Source organism: Nicotiana tabacum, chromosome 12 (assembly GCF_000715075.1).
Source record: "Nicotiana tabacum cultivar K326 chromosome 12, ASM71507v2, whole genome shotgun sequence".
Taxonomy (NCBI): domain Eukaryota; kingdom Viridiplantae; phylum Streptophyta; class Magnoliopsida; order Solanales; family Solanaceae; genus Nicotiana; species Nicotiana tabacum.
Window position 1 is genome coordinate 69,631,500 of NC_134091.1, and position 12,522 is coordinate 69,644,021.

Below are 12,522 nucleotides of genomic sequence, written 5' to 3' on the forward strand. Positions count from 1 at the left end.
GTTTTGCTTACTTAACTTACCACCAACAAAGAGTCACATCTGGCTTCAATAACTTCTGCTTCCAAGTTTTTAGCTAGCTCGAGACCTGCAATCATGGCCTCATACTCGGCCTCATTGTTAGTCAACCTGGTAGTTTTAATAGATTGCCTAATAGTGTTACCCGTGGGTGGCTTTAGAACTATGCCTAACCCGGACCCCTTCACGTTCGAGGCCCCGTCCGTAAAAAGGGTCCATACCCTCGATGACGTACCCGATTTCAAAAGGAGTTCTTTTTCGACTTCGGGTACGAGGGTCGACGTGAAATCGACCATGAAGTCTGCTAAAATTTGAGACTTGATGGACGTACGGGGTTGATATTCGATGTCGTACCCACTGAGTTCAATGGCCCATTTGGCCAGTCGGCCTGATAGTTCGGTCTTGTGCAAAATATTACGAAGTGGGTAAGTTGTTAATACGCATATGGGATGACATTAAAAGTACGGTCGTAATTTTCTAGAGGTGCTTATCAGTACAAGTGCCAATTTTTCTAAGTGTGGATATCTAGTTTCTGCTTCTCCTAAGGTTCGACTCATATAATAAATGGGAAACTGCATACCTTGCTTTTCCCGAACTAGGACACCTCTTATTGCTATTTTCGATACTGTCAAGTATAAGCAAAGTTTTTTGTCCGTTTTTGGAGTGTGAAGTAGTGGTGGGATCGACAGATATTGTTTTAGTTCCTTTAATGCCTGTTGGCATTCCGGGGTCCAAACGAAATCGTTCTTCTTTTTGAGTAGGGAGAAAAATTTATCACTTCGATCGGATGATCTCGAAATGAATCGGCCTAAGGCCGCAATCCGTCCCGTTAGCCTTTGTACAGCTTTCACGTTGTCCACGATGGTGATGCCTTTGATGGCCTTGATTTTATCGGGGTTAATCTCTATTCCCCGATTTGACACCATGAAGCCGAGGAACTTACCCGAACCGACCCCGAAAACATATTTTTCGGGGTTGAGCTTCATGTTGTATTTCCTCAAAATCTCGAATGTTTCCTGCAAATGGGTCAAATGGTCTTCTGCGCGCAGGGACTTAACTAACATGTCATCAATATAAACTTCCATTGATTTACCTATTTGTTCTTCGAACATTTTATTTACTAGGCGTTGGTAAGTAGCCCCTGCATTTTTTAGCCCGAAGGGCATCACATTATAACCATATGTTCCATATTTGGTGACAAATGAAGTCTTTTCCTGGTCCTCCGGGTTCATCTGGATTTGATTATACCCGAAATAGGCATCGAAAAAAGTGAAGATCTCGTGGTCGGCCGTGGCATCGATCATGCGATCGATGTAAGGCAGCGGAAAAGAATCTTTGGAGCATGCTTTGTTCAAATCCTTATAGTCCACACACATTCTAAGTTTGTTCTCTTTTTTAGGCACTACAACTATATTGGCTAACCATTCGGGATATTTCACCTCCCGAATGGACCCTATCTTGAGAAGTTTGGTTACCTCGTCTTTTATGAATGCGTGTTTTACCTCGGACTGGGGTATTCTCTTTTGCTTCACCGGTCTGAACTTAGGATCCAAGCTTAGCCGATGCGTCGCTACGTCCGGTGGGATTTCTGTTATATCTAAATGGGACCAGGCAAATCAATCAATATTATCGATAAGAAATTGAATAAGTTTCTTCCTGAGTTTGGGGCTCAACCCGGTTCCCAGGTATACCTTTCGTTCGGGCCAATGCTCGATTAGTATGATTTGCTCTAGTTCCTCAATTGTTGATTTTGTGGCATCAGAGTCATCGGGAATCATGAAGGATCGAGGGATCCTCTGATCATCATTTTCTTCGACCTTCTGGTTATCTGGTTCGGTCGAAGCCGATATCTGTGATTGCTATTTGGTATCTCGTTTCCCTTCTGAGCCCGATCCCGTTACTGGCGAAGGCGAAGATATTGGTTTCGCTTCCTTGATGGCGAGTATTTCTTTTGCGGCTGGTTGTTCTCCGTACACTGTTTTGACACCTCTCGATGTTGGGAATTTGAGGACCTGGTGTAGAGTCGAAGGTACAACTCTCATGTTGTGGATCCATGGCCTTCCGAAAAGGGTGTTGTATCTCATGTCGCTTTCGATCACGTGAAACTTCATTTCCTGGATGGTTCCAGCCATGTTTATTGGTAGGATTATCTCACCTTTGGTGGTTTCACATGCCATATTGAATCCATTTAGAACCAGAGTTGCGGGTACGATCTGGTCCTGCAGGCCGAGCTGTTCCACGACCTTCAATCTGATGATATTGGCCGAGCTACCTGGATCGATCAACACACGCTTAACTTTAGTTTTATTCATGAGTACGGATATTACTAGTGCATCGTTATGAGGTTGAATGACTCCTTCTGCATCTTCATCACTGAAGGACAAAGTCCCTATGGGTGTGTAATCTTGAGTTCGAGATCGCTTTTCTCTCACAATCGATGTTTTAGTGCATTTAAGCACTGGTCCCTAAGGGGTATCAGCGCCGCCGATGATCATGTGAATGACGTGCTGCGGTTCTTCTTGTTCGTTTTGCTTGCTGAAATCCCTATTTTTAAAATGGTTCTTCGCCCTATCGCTCAGAAATTCTCGAAGGTGCCCTTTGTTAAATAACCGGGCTACTTCCTCTCTTAGTTGCCTGCAATCTTCCGTTCTGTGGCCATGAGTGCCATGATATTCGCACGTTTGATTAAGATTCCTCTGGGCAGGATCGGTCTGCATGGGTCAAGGCCATTTAGTGTCTTTGATGCGTACGATAGCCGATACAATGGCGAATACATCGACGTTGAAGTTATATTCCGATAACCGAGGTGCTTCCTTAGATCCGGCAGGCTTATCGAAGCTGCTTCTGTTTATCAGCCCCCGGGAGGCATGACCTCGATCACTTATTTTGTTATTTTGCCTGAGGTTATGTCTCGATTCACTGACTCTGTGGCTTCCATTGTACAGTTGGTATCGATCCCCAATCGGACCTCGTTCCCGATCGGTAACCCTTCGACCAGCGGGTTCAGACCCCAATTGATCATCTTCGACCCTAATTTTCGATTGGTACCGATTGTGCATGTCGGCCCATATGATGGCTGGGTATTCGATCAGGTTATGCTTTAATCAACGTGAAGCCGTCGAACTTCGCTCGTTCAAACCTTAAGTGAAAGCCTGAATGGCCCAGTCATCTGTGACTGGTAGCAAGTCCATTCGTTCTATTTAAAAACGAGATACGAATTCCCTCATCATCTCGTTATCCTTTTGTCTTACCTTGAAGAGGTCCGACTTCCTTGTTGCGACCTTTATGGCGCCGGCATGCGCTTTCACAAAAGAATCTGCTAACATGGCGAACGAGTCGATGGAGTTTGGCGGTAGGTTATGATACCAAATCATTGCCCCCTTCTAGAGGCTCTCTCCGAATTGTTTTAGCAACACAGATTCGATTTCATCGTCTTCTAAATCATTGCCCTTGATAGCACATGTGTAAGAAGTGACGTGCTCGTTGGGATCGGTCGTTCCGTTATATTTAGGAATTTCGGGCATACGGAATTTTTTGGGGATTGGTTTCGGGGCTGCGCTCGAGGAAAAGGGTTTTTGCATGATTTTTTCGAATCCAACCCTTTTATCATTGGTGGAGCTCCCGGGATCTGATCGACCCTAGAGTTATAAGTTTTTACTTTTTTATCGTTGGCTTCGACTCGCTTTGTGAGTTCCTCGAGCAGTTTAGCAATTTCGGGAGTAGTCCCCGATTCTTGCTCATTTGATTTCACTATGGCTGGTTCCGTTCTGTGGGTGATTTCTCGGGGTGGATTGGGCTCCGGCCTGCTTTGTAGCTGGGTTTGGTTCTGCAACTGACCTATTGCTGCCTGTTGGGCTTGTAACATTTCGAAAATTATACGCAAGCTAACACCGTTTTCCTCGACGTTATGAGTATCTCGAGCCGCAGATCGAGTGCCACCATAGATGCTATTCTCGGGTTCAGCATGTATGTTCGCCTCAATGGCTACATGCGAATTGATATCAACTGGCGCTCCGATTCGTGCTCCAACGGTATTAACAAGTGGTCTTTCAGTACTGGGTGTCAAGTTGTTGTTTTCGTCTTGAAGACCGGCCCCGTTATCAATCGGTGAAGCCATTTGATTGATGGTTATTCGTAGCTGATCCGAAATTCAAGATGTTTTCGGAAATAAGCGCAAAATGCAATGGCGTGTTTTTTCAGATTCGTATCAAATAACTACTGTTATCCTTGGCCCCACGGTGGGCGCCAAACTATTTACCCGAAAAAATGGATAGAGTTGAATTTATACGTAGTTCCAAGGATATGTGGCGCAACTTAACACAAATTATAAGGATAAATAGAAATACAAATATGGATTACGAAGAATGCGAAATAGATATGGTTGTAAAGAAAATGAATCTTAGGACTCAACAAGTAGAATCAATTTAAGAAGCCTCAAAGAACAATTCTCTACTTTGGGAGAATATAGTATTTTTATTACAATGTAAGCCTGAAAACCTGCCCTTCCATAAATGATAACCATGCCCTTTATATTAGAGGGACCTTGCTCTAAGAATAATAAAAAAATACTCAATGGGAGACCCATGATAAATCAGCTTTTCCACAATTTCTGCCAAGATTCTCTCTAGTGGGATTGCAACGGCTCTTGTCTGTGAGCTCGATCTTGTATCGAGACCTCGATCTTAGTTTGAGCTTGATTCTGACTCGAACCCTCGATCTTGGCCCGAGCTCGATTCTGACTCGAGCTCTCGAATTGATTCGGGGTCAATGTTAGTTGGTCTCTGGATCATAAGCATGATAGCTTTACTCTACATCATAGTTTGATTTGGATTCGAGCTCGATAACGATGTCGAACTCGACACGGATCGGCCCCTCGGGTTCGAGGCTTGTTTGTTCCATCTTCAGAGCCTCACTTCGATCGACCATCGTTCGAACTCGATCGGACGTGCGAAGGCCGAAATCTATTTCGACCGTATACAGAACCTCAAGTGACTCGAACGACGACTTCAAATAAGGAGCCCGAACTCACCGGTAGCCTCTGTTTTGACATAGAAAGAGTGGTTGTTTCGGGGTGGTTTGGTGCTGATTTTTGCGGTATTTTGGAGCTGTTTTCAGCTGGGTTTGAGGTGTTATTTATGACCTTTTGGAGTGACTTTCGATACTATTTTACTGCCCTTCTTGTGCTGATTTTCACACTAGATTTAAGGGGATTTAACATGGTGTTAGGAGGTTGAGATCTGGAGGAATATGGGTCAGTTTTAATGGTGTTTTTGGGTGAAGTTGCAGCTAATTTCCATGGAGAAAAGCTGTTGGTTTTTTTGGTTGGTCTTTAGATGATGAAGGAGGCTGCTCTCTTTTCTTTTGCTTTTTTTTTTAAATGGAATTTTTCTACTTCAGGTCTGTGTGATGGTATATATGCAGGTGATATGAATTGTTGGCCAAGAAAAATAGGAGTATGTGTAGTGTGTAGGTGATGTGCACGGTGTAAAATATGTTGTGCCTATGGGCAGGTGCAAAGTTTGTTATTAAAAAATGAATCTTTGTAACTTGGCTATTTCTAATTGGCTGTTGTTTGTTTTTTGTATCATTTTCAAATTCTTTTCTTTTTTAAGACAAATAAAAAAAATACAAGGATGAAATATTAGCTAAAGTATCTCTTAAATGAGAACATTTTTTTTTGAGTTTTACTTTTCTTTTGCAAATGAACAAAAATTAATATTCTAAAAATGTGAATCTTTTTGTTGGTTTCCAATTTTCTCAAATAAAATCTATAAAAAGGTGAAACAAAAGCTAAAATATCAAAATTAAACTTAAAAATTATTTAAATACTAAAAGTGATAAAAAAAATCTAAATATGGTCAATAATTAGGTACTAGCTTTGGTCCAAGAACTGTCTCCACTAACTCTTGCATGGCATCAGCTTTCCACTTCCCAACTGAAATTTTCGATCCCATAAAATACTTCGTCAAACCCTACGAAAAACCTATATATATATATAGCACATAAAGGTAGTTTGGTCGAGATAATTTTCAAGTATAACCTTGTCACCAACTCTTTTGTTTTTAATTTTTTTCTTATTTATAATCTTATCCACCAATTCTAAAGTGTAACAACCCCGATTGTTGTTTTGCGCACTTGTAATCTGAATCGTGTTTTGAGATTTTGTATTAGTTTGTATAACCATTTTGGACTTGCAGGGATGATTTAGGTTAGGATCCGAGGGGCTCGAGTGGATTTTAACATCCCATGGGGCAAGATTGAAAAAAAAAAAAAAAAAAATCACCCGTTGTGCTCCCGTGCGTAAGATTTTGCATCCCACGCCGCATGCCCTTCGCATGGCAAAGCTTTTTTTTTCTTTTTTGGCTTTGTGCGACAGCCGACAAGCATGCACCTCACAGGCAACGCACAAGGGGCAAGGTGTGCGCTGGGGTCATGCGGGTAAAATTTCAAAATACTATAAATGAGCCATGATATGAATCTGGATTAGTAGGACTAATGAATTACTAGATGATTAAACCAAGAAAAAAAAACAGATATGGCCACGCATTTTACTAGTTTTATCCAACTTTTATCTCCTTCCTTCTAATTGATATTACCTCCTTTCTCTACATGTCTTGAACAAATTTATTTTTTACTGCAACTCTAAACTGAGCTTTTAGGCGGTACCGATGCTTTGGAGAAACATAGAAGGCACAAATATGACAAAAAATTGTATAGATGAAATCAATGGAAGTAAATCAGGGCCGTAAGCAAATGCAAAGAGAGAGCATAAGAATTTCCACATTTCTCAATTTGAACATATCACATACTGTATTTTATGTAAATGCTCAAAATGACCATAATTCTTTCAGATATTTTCCCTCTACTTTCGCGAGACTTGAATAGAATCTAATTGCTATTGATGCAATATGACGACTTGCAAGCTGATCTCTCTACATTCAGGAAATGTCAAGGGCAGGAAGAAAATAGAATGTACAAAGGAAAACCTTGTATTCAGTTTATCAAGTTATACAGGTGGAGGTGGCAAGTCTAATAGAAGCCAGAATCCAACACAATCATCAGAATTCAGGTCATTTTGAATAGCAAGGAAGTGCAAACCTCCACATGCTTTCTTTGCTGCTTCCCAAGCTTCTGCTTCACTTGTGGATACAGGGTTTTTCTTGTAAGTGGCATAAATGTAGCGGGTAGAGATACCCACAGACAAAATTAAGGAAGCTCGGGCAACATCAGCTTCAATCGAACAGACTTCCAAACCATTCATCCAAGCTGTAGTAGTGCACAACAAAAAGAATATAAATATCTTTATACGCAACAGAAATTGTATATGATTTATCTAAAGACATTTCTAGTTGTGCAACAGAAATTGTATATGCAGATAAAAACATTCAGCGTTAAGGTAATAAAAGAGACATGTTAAATGGTTATGACCATAAAATGATCTCTCATTCAAAGTTTTGGCAATAAAAAGCCTAGAATTGTCTATAGGTGCTGGCTACAGACAGTATACTGATGGGTTGACCAAACTTTACCTTAAATTTGGACATAGACTTATTGTTTGTTAGTGCCCAACAAATAGAGCAGAAAGATAGATTTCGAATCTAAAGAGTGGAAACCGTACCTAGGGTGGACAGACACTCTGCACTTGCAAAACATGGGGAAACTTTGAGTGCAAGGAACATGCGTTTTTGGAGGAGATTGATCCGTTTGTCAAGCTCCAAATAAATTAACTTCTGGAAAGGGCTAACACCAAGTGCTTCAATCACATATTGGGAAATTGAAGAACTCCCCAAATCATTCGGATCCATTATTTCCTTCTCAAAACATATTGGGAAATTGAAGAGTCATATCTTCAAAGACATTCTTTTTTTCAATCATCTAACAACTAGACAATAACATGCAGTAATGAATCCAAACAAACCACATCTCGGAACAGTATAAGTATTCTAATTAATCCTCACAGGAAGGTTCAACCTACAAGGAATAGCCTCTTATCCCTTATTTCCTTTTGGTGCACCCATGAGGTTCCTATAAGCATAGAAGATTGTGTGTCATTTGTAGAAAACCGTATCTTTTTGTAAGGCTTTCTACTTTTGGTATACTTCTTGTATAGGGGTGTTTTTTTCCAATTGTTCATATAATTTTGTTGCTTGATCAAAAGAAAAAGAGGGTTCAACACTTCAACCTATGGCCTCAGGATTTTGGGCCCACAACCTGCCATCTCTACTAATTCTGACTGGTTATCCTGCTTATTGAACAATTAAATCCTTAGACACCCTGCCCCTAACATTGAAATGCAATGATGTTGATTTAATTCAGTGAAATGCAATTTTATTCAAAAAAAGGGAAGAAACGGGAAGTATGTCAATGTATACTGATTGAGAATATGAGAGTCATAAAAGAACTATGATGGAAACTTGTCAATCTAGGAACAACACCTGTGCTCGTGCATGCTCACAAACTCACATAAAAAGAAAAGTTAAAACAATAAAGTTAAAAAAGATTGGTAAAGCTATCATACCTGCTAATGGTTTTGCACGTGAGGTTGCAACCGCTAATCCGGGAATCAATGTTGTGTCCTCAATTTCGATCCCCAGAAGATCCAAGTCTAAACTTGCACCAAAAACTAACCTAGTCTCCAGGTTAGATACTTCCTCACGAACAGCTACAAACAAGATGAACCGTAAGTCATAATTCTGAAGGTACAATATGAAATATTATACTCCATCTGTTCCAATTTATGTGAACTTGTTTGACTGGGCACGAAGTTTAAGAAAAAATGAATGACTTTTGGAATTTGTGGTCCTAAACAAGTCAAAAAGGGGCCAGAGCATTTGTGTGGTTATAAAAGCTTCTCATTAAAGGTAGAATTGTAAGTTTAAGCAAAATTGTTTCCAAATTTAGAAATGGGTCATTCTTTTTGGAACGGACCAAAAAGGAAATAGATTCACATAAACTGGAACGGAGGGAGTAATAGTAATTTATTTCCAACTTGATATTGGTTCTAATCCAAGTCTATATTCTCAAAATGAAATTCCAGTGAGAAATATGGCAAATTACAATAGAGATTCTAGACAAAGAGGTGCAACAAATAGTGTAACTGCGAAAGATAGGAAATTTGCAACTCATCAAAAGCTTCCACGAGGAAATTAGAGATCCTCGGTTAGTCTTTTATCTTCCAGAATGTTACGCTTAAAGTACCTGAAAAAGGCAACTGGACAAAGGCCCACTTTTCTCCATAAAGATTCTCAGGAAGTTCCATTGGAAAAGGATTGTCAAGAGCAAGAAGTGGCTTGGCTCCTTTTTGAAAACCAGGATGGCGAGTATAAACAGTTTCATAGCGGTCTTCGAGCCAAAGAACAAGTGATAAACACTGAAATACAGCAGCAGACATTAAAATATACTTCTAGAGAAGAAATGGCATTGATTAATGATACAAAGCATGTTTTAACACAAATTAAGACAATTGTGTTGTTAAAGTTCTGTAACTTCAAAATTGAGTGCAAAATATTGTCGTAACGTTGTTATACCCTCAGGAAAGTACCTGTCTGTGCCCATCAGGTATATTGACAGGATATACTAGTGCTCAATTTACTGTTGCAGACCTAAATCCTCACCTCTATTTTTTAAATCATTACTATCCAACTTTTTAAACATAAGTAGTGTGAAAAACTTTCAAATTACAAATCATTAAAATGGTAACAATGGAAAGAAAGAAAAATTTATTAATAGCAGCATTGATGAAAAGCTCAAAGAAATAAGGAAGAAACATACTTTTTTTTTACTAAATAAGGGTTTCCAAATATACATTCCAGACGACTTTTAATTGTGGGAATTTTATAAGGATTCAAAACGTATTAGCTTCTTTTTTTCAAAATGAAGAAGTGTCGTCAATACAACCAAAAAATTATGTTTGCCAATATTTTAGCCAATACAACTGTTGATAACAAGTTTCTTCAGAACAATAAAATCTTGAAATTTAAAAGTAAGAAAAAAAGAAAAAAAAGAAGGGGAATTGCAGATTATTTGCAGTCATCTTGTACTAGTTATTTCTTCACCGTCACCACTGATTCCTCACAGGCAGGAAGGGGATTGTTTAATATGGGCCTCTTTTGTTTTCTTCTTATCAAAGAATGAACTTTTGTTGCTTCACGGATCAAAAACCAATTTTCCCTTTTCATTTGGCCATTACTGAGTGGTGTACTGGTGTATATACAGCATTGAGGGCACAGAAAGGAGTCTGAAACTGATATGCATTTTCAGATCAAATATGAAAATGAAGCTCTCCATTATATATCTAACTGAAGCATGCAAAGGGGAAGCTTCTCTTGGAGAGACTACAAACACAGAGGACAGTAAAAGAAAAATTTTGTTCATACAAAATTTATATCTTTATACCAATAGTCACCAAAAGACAAAATGAAGGCAGCATTTTATATGCTTAATTGTATCCTTATGGATTTACCGGGAAAATATGGTAGGATCAACACAAGTTTTCACAAACTTCATCTTCTAGCCTTTAGGTAATTCTGGCATCAGTAAACATAAAAATGCGGCCACTTAACAATTCATGTCATTGATCATCCCGAGAAGAATGTCAGCAACCACTTATGTTTTACTATAAAATACTATATTGCTAAAGCAATTGAATTCTGCATTTCCTACTGCTAAAATCTTTGTAAAAGTAGTTCACCATAAGTATCATCTAAAAACTATAATTGCTGCGCGAGAAAACAATCAGGCAAATACCCGTTTGCTAGGAACAGGTTTGATGCCAAGCTCATTGCAAGCTCTTGTAATAATTGTCTGCATTTGTGACCTAAAATTCAAAAGATTCAAAACTCCATATCAATTATGCAACAGAAATACTCCCTCTGTCCCAATTTATGTGATGCACTTTGCTTTTTAGTATGTCACAAAAAGAATCATACTTTTCTATATTTAGAAATACTTTAACTTTAAACTTCTTAATTTACACACTTAGTGTATGATTTATAGCCCGAAGTTTCAAACTTGGAGTACATTCAAACTAGATCACATAAAATGGGACGGAGGGAGTAGAAAAAACAGAAAGAAATATGTGAAGTTGGAGTAGAAAACTAACCTGAAGAAGCGGATTTTATCTGGTAAGGGCACGCCTAAGTCATCACATATGGAGACTAAAGCATCTTTCAAAGTGATGCTATTGATAACGTTATTTGGAAAATATTTGGTATACTGAAGGGACAAGGAATCATCACAAACAACAAGCTCCCATAACTTTTTGCCTCTAATATCAAGAATTGGCCTAGAGCAAAAATCTATTTCCCATTCAGAAATGCTCTGAGGGTCAATTTCAGGGTCAAGATACACTAATTCAGCAGTGGGGTCATCATCATCTTCTTCAGCTTCCAACGTTGATGAAATGGAAGAAGCTTCAGAAATTGAACATGATGGAGAATGAACAGACTTGAGCTTCGTTTTGGGAAATTTTGCTACTGATTGAAAGGGGAATTCAGTTAAACAAGTCAAATTGGAAATAGGTTTATGAGTTTGAAGTAAAGGGTGTCTGATTCTTGAAGGATTGAATCTTAGAGCAGCCATGACAGCTAAATTTTCAAGCAGCAATGAAAGAAATTGTAGAAAGATGAATGAAATGTTATCTCTTCCACTTATATTTTGGCATTGTGCGGGCCGTCAGATCAAATGGAATTAACGGTCTGGATTTGTCCCAGCTTATTGGGGTGATTACAGTTTTTAACGGTCTTTGCACTAATAATAATTTCGGGATAAAATTTGGTATTAACTTTATTCCATATTTGATCTAAGGTATTAGTTAATTTTGGAATAATTTTTACACTAAATAACGAAAGAAGATGGGATAACTAATCACATGAAATATGAATATTCCATTATTGTACCAAACAACACCTAAGTATAAAAAGGGTGCCAGGGCGTCGAGGGTATATCAATTCAGCATTCTTTTTAAAGCTAATTAGTATTAGAACTCACGTGACACGCGGATAACGTTAAAAATATTACTATATCAACTTTGATTTGAATTGTTTAAGCGCATGAGATTATATTGCTTTAACAAAATTAAACTATCTTCTTTTTCTTATTTCAATATATCCGATAGATAAACTCTATGATATCATACTTTATTCTATATGTAAAATTGAAAAACATAAATATTAGAAGTTCTTGATATTTTGTTATAATAAAAGACCCACGCCATTGTTTGTTTTTCATCCCCTGTACAAATTCTTTTCTTATCTTTTTCGTTCTCAAACATACTTTTTCATAAAATGATTGGATCGAAGGTAAAGCAACTATTTCAAACAATTATTCTCATTATTCCAGAAAATTTAGTTTTATTTTTATGAAACAAAAAGCTCAATCTTACCCATGAATAACATGCTTCTAATTTGCTAGTGGTCTTCTATTTTAAAAATGTGTCAGGATAATATCTAGTTGGTTATTTTTTAATTGAAATTAAAAAACTAACCACACGGGACTCAAATATTTTAT

At 38.4% G+C, this 12,522-nt stretch overlaps 1 protein-coding gene across 1 annotated transcript; it reads right to left on the reverse strand.

Annotated features, from left to right (window-relative positions):
- Positions 1-6,769: 6,769 nt before the first annotated feature.
- On the reverse strand, positions 6,770-11,638 carry LOC107825652 (protein TAB2 homolog, chloroplastic). Its single transcript, XM_016652530.2, has 5 exons — positions 11,117-11,638; positions 10,762-10,831; positions 9,214-9,385; positions 8,534-8,677; positions 6,770-7,281 (listed from the first exon to the last, which is right to left on the reverse strand). The coding sequence occupies exons 1-5, from the start codon at positions 11,593-11,595 to the stop codon at positions 7,022-7,024; spliced, it is 1,125 nt and encodes a 374-aa protein (XP_016508016.1). The 5' UTR covers positions 11,596-11,638; the 3' UTR covers positions 6,770-7,021.
- Between the last annotated feature and the right edge of the window lie 884 nt (positions 11,639-12,522).

Coding starts and splice junctions, on each gene's coding strand:
- LOC107825652 (XM_016652530.2), bottom strand. CDS start 11,595: ATGGCTGCTCTAAGATTCAATCCTTCAAGAATCAGACACCCTTTACTT. Junction 10,832..11,116: donor GATAAAATCCGCTTCTTCAG/GTTAGTTTTCTA, acceptor TTTGAATTTTAG/GTCACAAATGCAGACAATTA. Junction 7,282..8,533: donor ACGTGCAAAACCATTAGCAG/GTATGATAGCTT, acceptor GCACTACTACAG/CTTGGATGAATGGTTTGGAA.